General features: G+C 39.9%; 1 protein-coding gene across 1 annotated transcript; it reads right to left on the bottom strand.

Moving 5' to 3' along the window:
* Positions 1 to 859: 859 nt before the first annotated feature.
* On the bottom strand, positions 860 to 1,885 carry LOC116593698 (testis-specific H1 histone). Its single transcript, XM_032348034.1, has one exon. The coding sequence runs from the start codon at positions 1,802 to 1,804 to the stop codon at positions 986 to 988; it is 819 nt and encodes a 272-aa protein (XP_032203925.1). The 5' UTR covers positions 1,805 to 1,885; the 3' UTR covers positions 860 to 985.
* Between the last annotated feature and the right edge of the window lie 15,771 nt (positions 1,886 to 17,656).

The raw sequence follows: 17,656 nt of genomic DNA, 5'->3' as shown, positions 1-17,656 counted from the left end.
CCTCATATTTTTTATATGCATTCTATAAATCTTAATAATTTCCTCTGTAGGAGTTAGTATTTTTCCCAGTTGAAAACTCCCTCACTGCATTTGTCAAACAAAAGCCCATGTCATGATATTTTAAGTCCTTATTTTACTAACATTTAAAATCACCTAAAACCATCCTAACCTTATTCCAACATTTTTTTTTTTTTACAGAAAAGGAGATCAAGACTATAAACAGTTAAGAAACAACTCAGAGTGGCAACATCAGAGTGGCAGAACTTTGACTAGAATCCTGATCTCATTAAGCACTGATCCAGTATAGCTTTCTGCTATAGCACATTATCACACCATCACACACTATTTATACTTAGTTAACTCTTAGTAATGAGCACCTACCTTGTGCCAAGCCCTAAGCTAGATGTTTTCACACACACATTTAACTTACGGTTGACATAAGAAAGTTTTACAGTTAAAATAATATTATCAAGTTAGGCAAAAACTACGAACCCATTACAATCAATTTTGGGAAAAGAGCCTTTTTCCTAAAAGGAATTTCAGTTCAGAGGGACTACTCAGCTAAAGTTGTCTATTCTTCTCTTCCCCCAATGATGGCCCAACTTCTCTCTTTATATGCTCTTCTCCCCGAAACTCAATTTGGATTAGGTGTCTAACATTAATTCAACACTTACATCTAATGCCCCCTCCCCAAGTTGCTGCTTTTCTTCTACCTTTTTTTTTTTTCCTTCTGAAAGGCATTGTCCTGGGGCCTGAAGCAGGAACAGAATCTCCGCATGTTTCTGTCTCTTCACCTATATGCCCTGTTATAGGTCTCCCCTCAACACCCACCCTTTCCCCTCCAGATGCGGCAAAGAGGAAACGGACACAATGTAGTGGAAAGGTCTTGTATATAGTTTTGTCCACTTCGGTGTGTGAGAGCTGCTCTCATTAGAGCCTAGGGGAAAAGGCATCTGTGCCTGGAGGAAGGGAAATTGCTCCCACACTAGGAATACCCGGCTGCATTCCGAAGACTTTCAGATTTAGTGGAAGTCTTTGTGCGAGCAGCCCTTAGGTCATGAGTCTTCCCCTGACTGCTAGAATTTCGGTCAGTTTTAACCAAGGCTGTCTTCTGGATGGTACGTTTTGCCGGCTTCACCGGGTCCTGCTGTTTCTCTTCCCTGGGCTTCGGGCCTGACCTCTTCTTCTCCTCTCGGGTTCTAGGCCTGATGTCTTCCTTCATGGCCCGTCCTCTCCCCTCATCCATCGCCTTGGCCCTCACTTCCTCCCTGGCTCTGGAACGCACCGACTCCTTGGCTCTTGGCCTTATCTTCCTCACCCTTGTGTTTGCCTTCGTGCTTCGTCTCCATACTTCCCTGGCCTTCTTGGCTGCCCTGCGATGCTTGCAGCGCCTCCGTGGGCTCCGCGGCCCAGGATGGGTCCTCCTCGAAGAGCGCGCACTCTCCGCCAACCTCGAGCGTCCTGGCTTTCTCTTGGGCTTCGGAACCTTCCAGATCCTGAAGTAGCCAGAGGCATCACTGCCACTGACCCGGAGAAGCGTTCCCTTAACATCAGACCTGGGTGCTTCACCCAAGTGGCGACAGCACTTCCTGCGCACTTCGTAGCCAGCGTTTCCAAGCTCCTTCTTGAGAGTGGCAAGAGTCAGCCCTCTGTGCGCGGTGATGGCTCGGAGCAAAAGCTGGGACACTTTGAGCACCGAGCGCGGGGCCCGCCTTAGCGGCGCCGTGAGGGCTTTTTCCGTGGCCTGCTGGGTTTTAACTTCAGTGCCTTTGGATTCACCAATGGGCCCAGCCACCTCAGCCATGGCCCCGCTCCCGCTTCTGCGGGGCCAGTGCTTTGGGCCTCCCCCACCAGGGCGCGAGCTTAAGCTGAGGCTGGCTGGACCACGTCACAATGGCAGGCCCAGCCTAGTCTTTCAGGCCCTTGTTGGGGAGCTGCCAGATCCCACCCAGGTAGGTGGTCCAATCAGACTCCACTTCCTTATTGGTCTAAACCAATCCAGATCTTGGCGCCTGTGCAGCCCTAAAAATCACCTTTATAATCTCCAGGGTTTGTTCCTGGCCCTTCTAATGCTCTCATTTCTCATTGACCTTGAAGTCAACCACTTTCTGACGTTCACTATTTTTCCATGGTTCTAAACACCATCTACCCACATTTCCCTAAGGTGAAAGAAGCTGCTCTCAACTATCTAAAACAGGTAATACAATGCCTTTATAAAGTAAGTGTGATAGTCTATCAAACAAAACCTGACCGAGAAACTCCCACCTTTAGGCCCTTCCAGCTAGAGATTACAGTCATGACTCCCTGACTCACCACATGGTGGGTTCTGTGCAAGAATACGAAGGAAAGAAGGAACCACTGTGATCCCTCTACCCTAAACAATGATTCCCACACCTGGGAAATTCCGATGCCTCATTTGGTTGGATTGAAACGACCCAGTTTCCAAATAGACCAAGAACTCTGGTCTAATCATTATTCTTTCACCAGACTTTGCTTTTCTGCCTCTTGTCCCTCTTCTTGGATTGCTCATCTCCTTTCTCTGTCCAGGTATATTCTGCTCATCTTTCAAAGTCCTGCTAAACCCTTCCCTCACTAAAGCCCCCTCACTCTTTAAAATGATTTCTCTCCTTAACTACCACATTAAACTTTTGCAATCCTATACCGCATTCTCTTTATTTTAATTTGTTACTAGAGAGTATAATGCAGCACAGTAGTTTAAAGAGAAAACAGCTTGGACTTTGAGCTGGAAGACAGGGACACATACTCCAGGTTTTTAACAGCCATATGGCATTGACAGAGCCCTCCATATCTTTGGATCTGACTTTTTTATCTTAAAAAAAAAAAAAGTCTAATAATCCCTTCCTCCCAACATCACAGAATTATTGGAGAGGTTCAGAAGAGGTGATGGTAGATGACAAAGGACTACCCAAATATAAGACTTAAAATTAATTTTACTTTGAATGTTTATGCCCTTCCAACTAAATAAAAAGTTTCCTGGGAGCCGAATAGCTTTTGAATTTCTATGGCCCCTGCTGCACCTAACACTATTCTTCATTATACACAGCAGGCATTTAATTGAGTCTGTGTAAGCTTCTCCCTGGTGAGGAGGATTTCTCTGGATTCTAAGGAAATTCCCAGGAAATCAGGAGAAAGGAGCAGGATGAATCTCAAAGGATTGAAAATGAAGGGGACCAAGGAAGATAGTTACTCAAGGACTTCTTATTTTGGACACAATTTAGTTGGTAATTATTCAAAGAATACTTCCAGTTGCAAAAGTACATCATACTCTGTAAAGGACATTCACATATACTTAACAGTCACAGGCTGGACTGTGACATAGTTTCTTCCAGGAATAAAAGTGCCAGGAAGTAGCTTAGACCAGTGCTTCTTAAACTTTAGTATGTACTTCATAAAGTACTGATTCTAGTACGTTAGATCCAGATGCGGCCAGAGGTTTTACCTTTCCAACAAGCTCCTAGCTGTTCCCAGTTAGTTAAAACACAACTGTTGGGGAGTGGGGAGTATATAATGAGAAGGGAAGTGGCAGGAGATTAGACTGGAAAGGTAAGTTAGGGCCAAGGTGCGAAGGACACATAACATAATGATGCTGCTGTAAGTAGTCACACAGCAGTAAGAGGTAGAGTGTAGATTCATACCTAAGTCTACTTAATTCTAAGGCCTGAGTTATTAACTGCTGAGCTAGGTTTCCTTTTCTCCAAGGCTGACCCTCTCCAAACCTTTATGTGTCTCCACTACAGGCAAGAGGAAGTTTTTCTCCACAATCACAGCTCAATATCAGAAGGATCTACAAGTACTCACTGTACCTTTTCTCAGTCTTTAAATTAAAGCAGGGTACTGTGGATCTCCAAGAACAGGAAACTAACACATCAGCACTGGGACAGTGCCTCAGTGAAGAGCTGCCAGACTGAGAGGCAGAAGCACATGGAGCAGGATTTCTCTCATTTGTGTAGTCTCTTGGTCTGGCTGTACTTCCTGGTTGGTAGGCCACTGGTCATAGAATGGGACAACCATCAGAGAAAAAAAGACAAAACTGTTTGCTTTGCTTGAGAATAAGAGGAAAATAAGTGAAGTCTGACCTTCATATCACCTGACTCCAGATAAATTAGGTTGGCTGCACACAATGGTATCATGATGAAAGAAAGACAAGAACCAAATTAGGGGCACTTGGGTGGTTCATTCAGTTAAGCAACTCTTGACTTTGGCTCAGGTCATGATCTCAGGGCTGTCATATTGAGCCCCATATCAAGCCCCACATCAGGCCTCCTGCTGGGTGTAGAGTGGAGTGGCTTAAGATCCTTCTCTTCCTCTCCCTCTCCCTCTGCCCCTTCTCTGGATCACTTAAAAAAAAAAAAAAAGAATCACATCAAATCACCATGTTTACTGATACTCGTGTGATGAGAAAAGAGGCCAATTAAAAACCTTTGGGAAAGGCTGAACTCAAAGGAAAAGAAATATATGGGGGGGGGGGAATGGCAAACAAAACAAAACATTTTTATTTATACATAACCATTCATTTCTATATAGATTTCTGTATAAATGTACTGTAAGTAATAGATTAATAACAAAAAAATGAGAGGTAGGAAACAAATGCCCCACTACCACTCAGCTGGTTTAGAGGAGAAGAATGCTAACTAGCTGACAGAAACTTTCTGCTGCACCAACCCCTTAGAATTCTTTTGTTCTGCTTTGGAATAAATCTACTTGCCAGCCCTTTTCTTCTGATACCCCAAAAGAAAAAGACACTTCAGGAAAAACAATTTCTTTAGGATAAGAGTCAGTACAAACCAGTGTCATACCTCTAATCAGGTGACACTCCAGCTCCAGAAAGACAAGACTGAACCATCCCTTCCAATTTTAATCATCTGTGATTATAAACCAGACGTTACTACCCTGTTGTGAGAAAGATCAATGGCTCTTAATTTATGTAAGCCTTGGTGTTGGCAAGGGTGGGGGGTTGGGGGAGGCATATATGGAGGAGGAAAAAGGATACTTGGGAATAATGTTTAGCCTAAATCTTTCTGTTTCACATTTCAGAGCAAGATCATGTTGTTCGTTGTTGGTATCAAGACTCTTCTGCGGTGGTCATGACTATGAGGTCTCCAGGGAACTTGGTTGACTTAGGCATAGCAACCTTTAATTACTATACAAAATTCCAAGAACATCGAGGTTTTATTAATCTTACTCCCTCACATAGAGTTATGCAGCTCTAACTTCATTAAGAATAGCTCCATGTAAGAGTATAGCAAAATTTAGTAGCATACTCTGATTTAACCTCAATCTATTGCCCTTCCTTGATCCACAGTCCTGGAGCCACAAGGTTCTAGGCCTTGCTGACTCAATTATTTTGCATTGATTCGATTTATCCCTCCCAAAACCAAATGATATAAACCCGTTCAACAATCTATTACAACTCCCCAATTTAACCTTAAACTGCTAGTTGTTTTTCCCCAAAAGACTCTTCTCCTCTCCAGAACCACTTTGTGCCTTCCACTTTAATGCAAATAACACCACAACAGTCATTTCAGCAAATAAACCCATTAGTCAACTCATGGCTTTTGGGAGAACTAAAGTGGTTCACACAAAGGAATGTGAAAATAAAACTATTAAAATTCTATGACAGCATGGAGACAGACTAATAACTGGACATTCATCTAAACCTCAGCGCAATTGTTCAGAAGTTAAGTCTAGAGATTCCAGATTGAGAGGATATTATTGAAGGACCAGGCAAGTTTCTCAGCAATTATCCCCAAAATATGAAGATCTGGGCTCCCTGACTCCTCCCAAGAAGCTCTAAATAAATACCCAGCATAACACACCCCACCACAAATATAAAATCTATACTCATCCCTCCAAAGATGACAACAAGAGAGAAATAAGGGGTTTGTTATCAGCAAAATCCTACCCAAGTACTTTTTTCACCCAAAGGTGTCTATATAAATTAAATCTCATAAATTAAATTAAGCATTTTTAATAGCTAAGTCTTTCCATGAGCCCATAATGTGGGGCCTCTAAGAACCATTCTGCTACAATCAGTTAAATCTTAAAACCAAAAACCCATTTCTCTGAGGATTTTTACCTTCACTATGAGGCTCGGGGCATCCCAAGACACAGACAAGCTGCAATCCCACAATAACACTACATCCTGGACAACATTCAGTTCTGTTATAGTAACTCCCAGCTATCCATGCCCTTGCCAATTCCCAGAATATTGTACAAATGAAGCCAAAGCAGAAACACACACACAAAAAATGGCAGAGTAGAAATTATTTACCATTTAAATGTAACTCTTGTAGTCGGAGAATTGAAATATCCCAGACCTACAACCCCCTACAGAGAAGCTTATTTCTAGCTTAATCACTACAGATCTAAAATTCCAGAAAATCCAAATTCACTAACTAAAAATTGCTTTCCTTCAAATTAAATGGTTTAAATAAATGCCCATAGTTGGGAATATAACCAAGAGCAAGCTTTATTTGCATTCTCAATTCACAATACACATTCTGAAATTATACTGCATAATAACTTTCCTGATTTTTCCTTCAAAACTGTGATTCTAAATATTTCATTTCAAAAAACACTTACCTCTCCATTTCCTGTTTAAAAATCACATCTGATTTTCTATTTTTTTAATTTATTTTTTATTTATTTTCAGCATAACAGTATTTTTGCACCACACCCAGTGCTCCATGCAATCCATGCCCTCCATAATACCCACCACCCGGTACCCCAACCTCCCACCCCCACCCCTTCAAAACCTTCAGATTGTTTTTCAGAGTCCATAGTCTCTCATGGTTCACCTCCCCTTCCAATTTCCCCCAACTCCCTTCTCCTCTCTAACTCCCCATGTCCTCCATGCTATTTGTTATGCTCCATAAATAAGTGAAACCATATGATAATTGACTCTCTCTGCTTGATTGATTTTCTATTTTAATCCTCCTCTTCTCCTTTGGCTTTTTCTCAGCTTTTGGCCCATCTAGGGAAGAAGAGCTACTATATATTTATTGATGGCCTATGGATCAGATATTGTGTATAAATTATCACTTTCTTTCAACAACACTGAAAAGTGGATAATATTATTCACATTTACATATGAGAAGGTAAATGGAATACTGAAGGAAAAGTTTGGAATGAGAATTCTCTGTATCTCCCAGGTAAACCAAACAAGGATTCCTATTTTTCACCTTCCACTTAAAGAAAAGAAATTTCCATACCACCTCTATTCTTCTATCACTTCACTAGTCAAAGCTCTGAGCGAGAAACTCAGATTCTCCTTCCACACTGGTTATGCCAGCTACCAGTTTATTGCTTTTGTTACCTGACAACGGATCTAGGACTTTTAAATATTTTTCCTTTTTCAGCTGACATGATGTTAAGCTTTGTAGTAAAGGGTACTGTAGCAACTCTGCAGGAGGAGAGGGTTTTCCCTCATAGTTCTGGTTCTCTGCTCTGTCCTTTACCAGGTTGCTAGAGCAGAGGTTGGATAACTGTGGCCCATGGACCCAAACCAGTCTGCTGTCTATTTTTGTGTGGCTTATAGGCACAACTCAGGTAGAGTAGTACTTTGAGTTGCAGAGAACAAAACATAATGTCCCCACATCTATTTCATGCTCCATTCCCAACATATGCCTCCCTGGTCTGGTCCATGTCTCACCACTCTCCAGGGCCTATGCTGGCTACCTCATTTAGTGCCCAATTCTCCACTGGTGGCACCGAAAAACAAATATCTTTAAAATGAATTCCAATCCGGGGCACCTGGTTGGCTCACTTGGTAAAAGATGTGACTCTTTTTTTTTTTTTTGAGAGACAGAGAGAGAACATACATGTGTACAGTGGAGGATAGGGCAGAGGGAGAGGGAGAGAGAGAGAATCCTAAGCAGGCTCCACACCCAGCCTCATGGAACCTAATATGGAGCTCAGTCTCATGACCCTGAGATCAAGACCTGGGCCAAAATCAAGAATCAGACACTTAACCAACTGAACCACCCAGGCTCTGCAAGCATGCAACTCTCGAATGTGAGTTCAAGCCCCACACTGGGCATAGAGCTTACTTGTAAATAAATAAATAAATAAAATACCAATCCTTAAAATCACTTCATATTAAAAAAAAAAAAAAAAAAAAAGGCCCAGGAGTTTTTTTCCATTTGTCATTAGGCCTAACTTTCAACAAGTTAGGAGTAATTTTTAATGAGAAAAATGTATAAGATACAATAGTTAATAACTTGAAAATTTTTGAACACCATACTCATGTTTTACCAAATGCTAATAAAATTAAGAGGAATCAAAGAGTTAAACATAGAAAATGAAAGCAGGGAAAAGTTTATGTATTTATCTGATTTTAGGAAGAAGAAAGATTTTCTAAGCATAAAATTAGTGGAAGAAATCACAGAGGAAATTAGCGACATGATTATATTAAAAACCTTAAAATTTTATACATTAAAAAAGTAAAACAAGAGTAAAAAAGCAAACGGGAAAAAATCTGCCAAAAAAGACTATGAGTTATTCCAAAAATAAGAGTAAACCCCCAAGTTAAGCAATGTAGAAATGAAACTAATGATTAATATGTGAAAAATAAGCTCTTCATTTGCCTATAACAAAACTACAAAATAAGTAATAATTTTAGCCTATCAAGGTAACAGATTATTTTCAATAAAAACAGAGATAAGAGACTTCTATTTCTAAATAATCACCCTCCACTCAACCTCTCCTGCAATTAAAAAACTTTGGACTATAAAATATGTAAATCAACTACAAAAAGACTCCAAAAAGCAGCTACAAGCAGGCTAAGGGTCTCAGGACTTGGAGGACAAGGTAGCTACAAGTTCCTTGGGTTTTCTTTTTGCCTCATATATATCCCTACCTGGACACTAGAGCAGCCTAAAAACCAATGGCCCAGACAGGGGGGGGAAAAAAAGGAAGAAGAAGAGAAAGAAGAAGGAGGAGGAGAGTGCAAGGAGGAGGAAGAAGAAGAAGATGGCGACGATGGACATGACTCTATTTTCTAACTGTAATAGACTTGCAAGTAGGAAAGGAAGGGCTGTGGGAAGGAACCTTTCTGATTTTTACCTATCCTACTCCAGGTGGTTATCCCCAAATTAGCAGCACTCCTTCCCCCTCCTCACCAGCAGTGAGGTAGCCCCTGAAGAGCAAAGCCCTATTTCAGCCTTCTATTCTATACCAGGAAAGCACTAATAAAGAGCAGAGCTAGGAGCACCTAGGTGGCTCAGTTAGTGTCTGATTCTTGGTTTTGGTTCAGGTCATGATCTCAGAGTCCTGGGTTTGAGCCCCATGTCAGATGTCAGGCTCTGCACTAAGCACAGAGCCTGCTTCAGTTCTCTTCCTCCCCTTCCCACTCATTCTTTCTCTCTCAAATAAATAAATAAAATCTAAAAAAAAAAAAAAAAAAAAAGCAGAGCTACACCCTCTCCCCACTGTGCAGCAGTGGCAGATTCTGCATAACAGAACGCTAGAGCAACACTGTAGGGACTCAGCAGAATGGAGATAACAGATGAAAGTGCCACTGAGCTTGAAGATAAAACATATTCAATATAAACAAGAGAAGGGGAAAAAGAATGAAAAGAATTGAAGTTACTCTTACAGACCTGTAGGACAATATCAAAAGGAACAATATATTCATGTCACAGATGTCTCAGAGGGAAAGAAGAAAGAAACTGGAGTAGAAAAAATATATAATACATACACACATACAAAATGGTTGAAAACTACCCAAATTTCATGAAAAGTATAAATTCACAGATCCAAGAAGCACAGCAAAAACCAAACTGCTTAAAACTGAAAGAAAAAAGTCTTAAAAGCGACAAAGAAATATAAGACATTACATTTAGGTAAACAAAGATTCAAATGATGGCATTTAGGCCAGAACATTTAAAAATGACTAGTTATTGGAGTGCCTGGGTGGCTCAGTCAGTTACATGTCATATTCTTGGTTTCAGCTCAGAATATGATCTCAGAGTCCTGAGATTGAGCCCCAGCAGGGCTCAGTGAAGAGTCTACTTAAGGTTCGTTCTCCCTCTATTTCCCTCCCACTCTGCTCCTGCATGCTCTCCCTCTTTCTAAAATAAAATAAATAAAATATTTAAAATAACTAGTTATTGGTCTGAATGGCTTCTAAAATCTCTTCTGTGGATTGCAGATTGAATACTCTGTCTACAAGTAATTGGATGAACAACTGTACACACACAAAAAGGAGATCCTGAATAATTCACTAAAGTGTACAATCCTCATTCTCTGAATGAGGATTAGAGAGAAAAAGAAAAGGTCTTACTATTCCCTAAGGCACTGAGTCTTAAAATGTAGTTCTTATACCCCTGGGGGAGTGAGACTTTCAGGGGACTATCACAAGGTCAAAACTTTTCATAATAATTCTTAGACATTATTTATCTGTGTTGACATTTACTTCAATAGTACAAAACCAATAATGGGTAAAACTGCTGGCCTCTAAACATGAATCAGGCAGTGACACCAAACCGTACTAAAAGGCACTATATTCTTTTTTTTTTCCATTTTTTAAAATTTAATTTCTTTTCAGTGTAACAGAATTCACTGCTTATGCACCACGCCCAGTGCTCCATGCAATACGTGCCCTCCATAATAACCACCACCAGGCTCCCCCAACCTCCCACCCCACTCCCCTTCAAAACCCTCAGATTGTTTTTCAGAGTCCATAGTCTCTCATGGTTCATCTCCCCTTCCAATTTCCCTCAACTCCCTTCTCTTCTCCATCTCCCCATGTCCTCTATGTTATTTGTTATGCTCCACAAATAAGTGAAACCATATGATAATTGACTCTCTCTGCTTGACTTACTTATTTCACTCAGCATAATCTCTTCCAGTCCTGTCCATGTTGCTACAAAATTTGGGTATTCATCCTTTCTGATGGAGGCATAATACTCCATAGTGTTTATGGACCACATCTTCCTTACCCATTCGTCCGTTGAAGGGCATCTTGGTTCTTCCCACAGTTTGGCGACCATGGCCATTGCTGCTATAAACATTGGGATACAGATGGCCCTTCTTTTCACTACATCTGTATCTTTGGGGTAAACCTAACCAAAGAGGTAAAGGATCTGTACTCTAGGAACTACAGAACACTCATGAAAGAAATCAAGGAAAACACAAAAAGATGGAAGACCATTCCATGCTCTTGGATCAGAAAAATAAACATTGTTATGTTTATTCTAGAGCAATCTATACTTTTAATGCCATTCCGACCAAAATTCCACCAGTATTTTTCAAAGAGCTGGAGCAAATAATCCTAAAATTTGTATGGAATCAGAAGAGACCCCGAATTGCTAAGGAAATGTTGAAAAAGAAAAACAAAACTGGTGGCATCACGTTGCCTGACTTCAAGCTTTACTACAAAGCTGTGATCACCGGGACAGCATGGTACTGGCGTAAAAACAGACACATAGAGCAGTGGAACAGAGTAGATAGCCCAGATATGACCCTCAACTCTATAGGCAAATAATCTTTGACAAAGCAGGAAAAAATATGCAGTGGAAAAAGGAGTCTCTTCAATAAATGGTACTGGGAAAATTGGACAGCTTTATGTAGAAAAATGAAACCTGGCCATTCTCTTACACCATACACAAAGATAAACTCGAAATGGATAAAAGACCTCAATGTGAGACAGGAATCCATCAGAATCCTAGAGGAGAACATAGACAGTAACCTCTTCAATATCCCCAACAACAGCAACTTCTTTCAAGATATGTTTCCAAAGGCAAAGGAAACAAAAGCGAAAATGAACTTTTCGAAAATGAACTTCATCAAAATCAAAAGCTTCTGCACAGCAAAGGAAACAGTCAACAAAACAAAGAGGCCACCCACGGAATGGGAGAAGATATTTGCAAATGACAGTACAGAAAAGGGGCTGATATATAGGCTCTATAAAGAACTCCTCAAACTCAACACACACAAAACAGATAATCATGTCAAAAAATGGGCAGAAGACATGAACAGACACTTCTCCAATGCAGACATACAAATGGCTATCAGACCCATGAAAAAAGGTTCATCATCACTAGCCATCAGGGAGATTCAAATCAAAACCACATTGAGATACCACCTTACACCAGTTAGAATGGCCAAAATTAGCAAGACAGGAAACAACATGTGTTGGAGGGGATGTAGAGAAAGGGGAACCCTCTTCCACTGTTGGTGGGAATGCAAGTTGGTGCAGCCAATTTGGAGAACAGTGTGGAGATTCCTTAAGAAATTAAAAATGGAACTTCCCCCATGACCCTGCAAAGGCACTATATTCTTCACCACTACAGACTGACAGAAAAGAAGGGAAGGAAAACAAGTTTTACCTGAAATATCTTTATTGAAGCAAAAAATATATATATAATTTCACTGAATCTCAACCCTTGAATACCCTTCTTTTTAATAATCTGTGTAGCAAAATATTTTCTGTATTTTAATTTTAAATGTTTAAAAATTTATATTTATTTTTATTTATATTTATGTCTGTATCTAAAGCAATTCTGTTGTGTGCTGAAAGTTTCTCAAAGAAAATGTAGTGGGAAACACCTCCTCAGCTTATTCTCCCTTCGTCCTCTTCCCTTTACCGGCCCTGATCACATACTGAGTCTCCTGCCTCTCCCCCTGCTGTAGAATATTTGTCTTCAGAAAACCCCCATTTCTGGGTCTTCAAAAGTCGTTCTTCAAAAATTCGCAACCTTGCCCACCTCCAGAAGTGCTGCTGACAACAGTAAGACATGTCAGCGACGCAGACAGAAGGCTTGGCAGGGAGGTCTAGGGGCCCTTAGAAAGCCAGAGGAGTCCAGATTGAAATGATCGCTCACAGGTGATGTCCTCCGAGAGGGGGCAGGGCCTCGCACGGTGGCCCCACCCACACAGGAAGCTGACCGGTGGGCCCAGAAAACCCGGAACTCACGTCCCCAGTAATTAGGGCGGTCCCTCGCTGCAAGAAGAAAAACAGAAAACAGAACAAACAGCCCTCAAACTCTCCTCCCAGGAGGCCCCGCGCCGGAGGACAGCAAACGTCAGCCAGTGAGAGCATGTGTTCCTGGCTTTCCCGCCCTTTCTCCCTGAGGCTGGAGAGAGGAGGCGGAGCCTTCGACTAGTCCGGAGTTGTGAAGGCCCGAGGTCACTGCTCCCAAAGAGCACCTCGCGGCAGGAAGAAGGAGAGCGAAAGTAATAGTCAAGGGGACAAATGCGACTAAGGTGAGGCCAGAGAGCGAAAGGAGCCCTGAAAACCAAGGTTACTTCTGCGGGTCGGGAGAGGAACGCACTGGCGCAGCGGACGGCTGAGGAGACCGGCAGGTGAGGAGGAGTCGCTAATGAAAGGTCTAGCCTGGGCAGAGAATAGGACGCAAGACACTTAGAAGGGATGGGTAGGCAGAGCCACAAGACAGCCTTTCTCCTGCACGGACAACAGCTTTTTCTGGATAATTCACGAAAAAATAATACTTTCCCTTCCCGTGTCCCCTGTCAGTGGAGGCCCGCCCCTGGCTCAGAACTGGGTGTGGAGTGGGCTTGGGATTCTTTCCTTCTCCCTCTGTCCCTCCACGCTCTGGCGCAGCCCTCTCTCAAAAAAATAAAAAATAAAAAAAATAAATTCCCAGTGTTACTGCTTGTTTATGCCCATAAAAATGTGTAAATGATAAACTTAGCAGGATACTTCTAAATAAGATACCTTCAGGAGAATGTCAGGGTTTGTTTTTATCATGGTGGAACTTCATTCTCAAACGTTGGCGGCTCATGTCAGAATCGCCTGAAGGGCCTGTTAAGAAAAGAGATTGTTGGAGCCTACTTTCTGGTTTAGTAGGTTTAGGCTTAGGATGAGGCCCAAGAATTTGTACTTGTTTGTTTTATGTAATATATAACATTAGTCTCAGGTGTACAACACAAAGATTGATATTTGTATATATTTGAAATGATCACCATGCTGTCTAGCTAGCATTCTGTTATAATTTTTTTTCTTGTGATGAGAACTTTTATCTACTCTTAGCAAGTTTCAAATATACAATACAGTGTTACTAACTATACTCACTATGCTATACATTACATCCCTGTGACTTATTTTATTAATTGGAAAGTTGTACATTTTGACCCCCTTCATTTCACTGATCCTTCCCCATCTCAGGCAACTACCAATCTGTTCTCTGTATCTATGAGTTGGGTTTTTTCTTCTGTTTTTTTTTTTTAAAGAATCCAGAAATGAGTGATATCATATTTATTTTTTTTTACTTATTTCATTAGCATCATGCCTTCAAGTTCCATATTATCACAGATAGCAAGATTTAATTCTTTTTTATGGTTGAATAATATTCCCTGAATATATATATGACATTTTCTTTATCCATTCATCCATCTCTAGACACTTGGGCTGTTTCTGTGTCTTGGCTATTGTAAGTAATGCTGCAGTGAACATGGACGTGCAGATATCTTTTCAAGTTAGTGTTTCATTTTCTTGGGATAAATACTTGGAAGTGGAATTCTTAGACCATATGGTAGTTCTATTTTTAAGTTTTTTTTAAGAAACCTCAATACTGTTTTTAATAGTAGTTGTGCCAACTTACATTGCTACCAATGGCATAAAAGTATTCTCTTTTCTCCACATCCTCACCAAAATTTGTTATTTCTTCTTTTTAATAATACCCATTCTAATAGGTGTGAGGTGATAGCTCACCATGGATTTGATTTGCTTTTCCTCATGATTAGTAATGTTGGCCATCTTTTTCATGTCTTTGTTGGTCATCTTTATGTCTTAAGATTTTGCATGGTTAATATATTCCCAGCTGATGCTATTGCTGCTGTTCTGGGGACCACTGGCCTAGCATATCTAATAGGTAAAATTTACCAAAGTTCAGAATTTGTGCTAAATGAGTGATTTATTTTATATGCAATTCTTATCAAAACTGTAATATATAAGGTTAATATTTCTCTTATGGGGAGTAAATCTGGCTGAGGCTAATGACTGAAATTACTCATTCTTGGAGAAGGCTGAAATTTACAAAAACACACCTCTCTACCCTCAGGCTGGCACCCAGCATCTTGTTCTTCTTTCATCCAAACAGTAAGCAAGCAAAGAGAACACTATTGTGCTATGGTTAAAAATACCGTTGTTAATAAATATAGACATACTGACCAATGGAATAAAGAACCCAGAAATAAACCCTCATTTATACAGTCAAATGATTTTTGACAAGGATCACAAGACCATTTGATGGAAAAAAGATAGTCTTTTTAACAAGCAGTGCTGGGAAAATTGGATATCTACATGTAAAAGAAAGTTGGACCCTTACCTAACACCATATACAAAAATTAACTCAAAATTAATTAAGGACCTAAACGTAAGACCAGCAACAATAAAATTCTTAGAAAAAAATACATAGGATAAAATTTCATAACATTGGACATGGTAATGATTTCTTGGATATGATGCCAAAGACATAGGTAACAAAAGAAGAAAATAAATTGGTCTTCATGAAATTTTTTTAAAAATTTGCATATCAATAAAAAACTATCCACAGAGTAAAAAGGCAACCTTATAAAATGGGGGAAAATATCTGCAAATCATATATCTGGATATCCAGATAATATCCAGAATATATAGAGAACTCCTAAATCTCAGCAACAAAATACAAACAGCCTGATTCAAAAATGAGCAAAAGACTTGGCATTTTTCCACAACTACACAAATGACCAATAAACACATGAGATGCTCAGTATCACATCTCATACCCATTACGTTAGCTACTCTTTTTAAAAAATGTGGAAAAATTGGAACCCTTTGGTGGGAATGTAAGATTGTACAACTGCTGTGGAAAACAGTGAGATGGTCCTTGAAAAATTAAAAATAAAATTACTATAGGATCCACTACTTCCACTTCTGGGCATAGAGCTAAAAGAACTGAAAGCAAGGTCTCAAAAAGATATTTGTACAGCCATGTTCATAGTATTATTCACAATAGTTAAAATTTGGAAGCAACCCAAGTGTTCATTGATGGATGAAAGGATAAGTAAAATGTGGTATGTACACACAATGACTATTACTCGGCCTTAAATAAGAAGGCAATTCTGATGTGTGCTATAGTATAGAGGAGCCTTGAGGTCATTATGCTAAGTGAAATAAGCCATTCACAAAAAGACAAACTGTACAATTCCATTTCTATGAAGTACTTAAGAGTAATCAAAATCATAGAGACAAAAAGTAGAATGTGGTGGCCAGGGCTGAGGAGAAAGAGAGAAAGTTGAATTATTGTTTAATAGATATAGCTTCAGTTTTTTAAGATGGGAAGAGTTCTGGGGATGGACGGTGGTGATGGCTGCACAACAGAATGAATATACATAATACCACCCAACCATACACTGAATTTTATTTAAATTTTAATTTGAATTTTAACCCAATTTAAAAACTTTGAATACTTTTACTGGACTGTGTTCCCTAGGGGAGTAGCTTTGGATGAATCATTTCACCTCTCCTCAACATGGACAGGTTAGACTATAGCAGTTAGACCATCAAGAACCCTAATTTGAGGGCGCCTGGGTGGCTCAGTGGCTTAAAGCCTCTGTCTTCAGCTCAGGTCATGATCCCAGGGTCCTGGGATTGAGCCTCACACCCAGCTCTCTGCTCAGCGGAGAGCCTGCTTCCTCCTCTCTCTCTCTTTCTCTGCCTGCCTCTCTGCCTACTTGTGATCTGTGTCTGTCAAATAAATAAATAAAATCTTAAAAAAAAAAAAAGAACCCTAATTTGTTATTACTTTTCCTCCTTGGGTCCCATGCTTTGAAAGGTTCTGTCTTGCAAAGTACTGTATCTGTTAAGAAACTATTTGTTTTACATTTGTTATTAATTAAAGACATTTTTCTTTCTGATTAGCATTAGATAAGCAGATTGCCATCCTGAGTTGAGATGTTAGGCAAAGGGAGAAACAAAATTTTATATACATAGTTATGAGATTTCTGTTAGAACATTTCAAATACTGAAAATTGTTAGTTATCTTCTAGAAGTTTGGAGACCACAGGCTTCATATACAGAAATGGTTGATTGTCAAGGTTCTTCCTCATGACATATATGATTCTCTGAAGGTATTGCTTCCTGTAGGCTCAGTGCTGACATAAGATTATGGAAATTTGTACTACATCAATCATAACTGGCCTGACTGAGGCTTGAGTGTATAGGATAATTCCATCAATATCTATGTTCTTTTACTTTGCCCAGAGATGAAATAGGAATGAGAAGTGAAAATGGAGTTCAGGAAAATGCAGTGCAGTTTGTATCAACACACTTTTAGGGGTCTGGAGACCAATTCAAGCTATGTTGTCTCTGAGGCCAAATTCTTGGACTTCTATTATGGTCACTGCACTTAAACCAGACAAATTTTTCTAAATAATTATTAATTTTCTATGAATTATATAGTAGAACATTACCTAACAATGGGAAAAAAAAACCCTCTGATTAGTGTGAATCTCACAGACACTATATAGAGTGAAAAAAGAGACATGAATACATTTTGTACAATTCTGTATATATGAAGTTGAAAATAGGCAAAACCAAGCAACAGTATATACCCAAAATATTTAGTGTTTCAGTAATCATTATGATGATAATCTTGTTATTCTGAGAGTGTATTGATGTGGGATAAAGCAA

Source organism: Mustela erminea, chromosome 6, assembly GCF_009829155.1.
Source record: "Mustela erminea isolate mMusErm1 chromosome 6, mMusErm1.Pri, whole genome shotgun sequence".
In the NCBI taxonomy this organism is placed as follows: Eukaryota; Metazoa; Chordata; class Mammalia; order Carnivora; family Mustelidae; genus Mustela; species Mustela erminea.
This window is presented reverse-complemented; position numbering and strand designations above follow the sequence as displayed.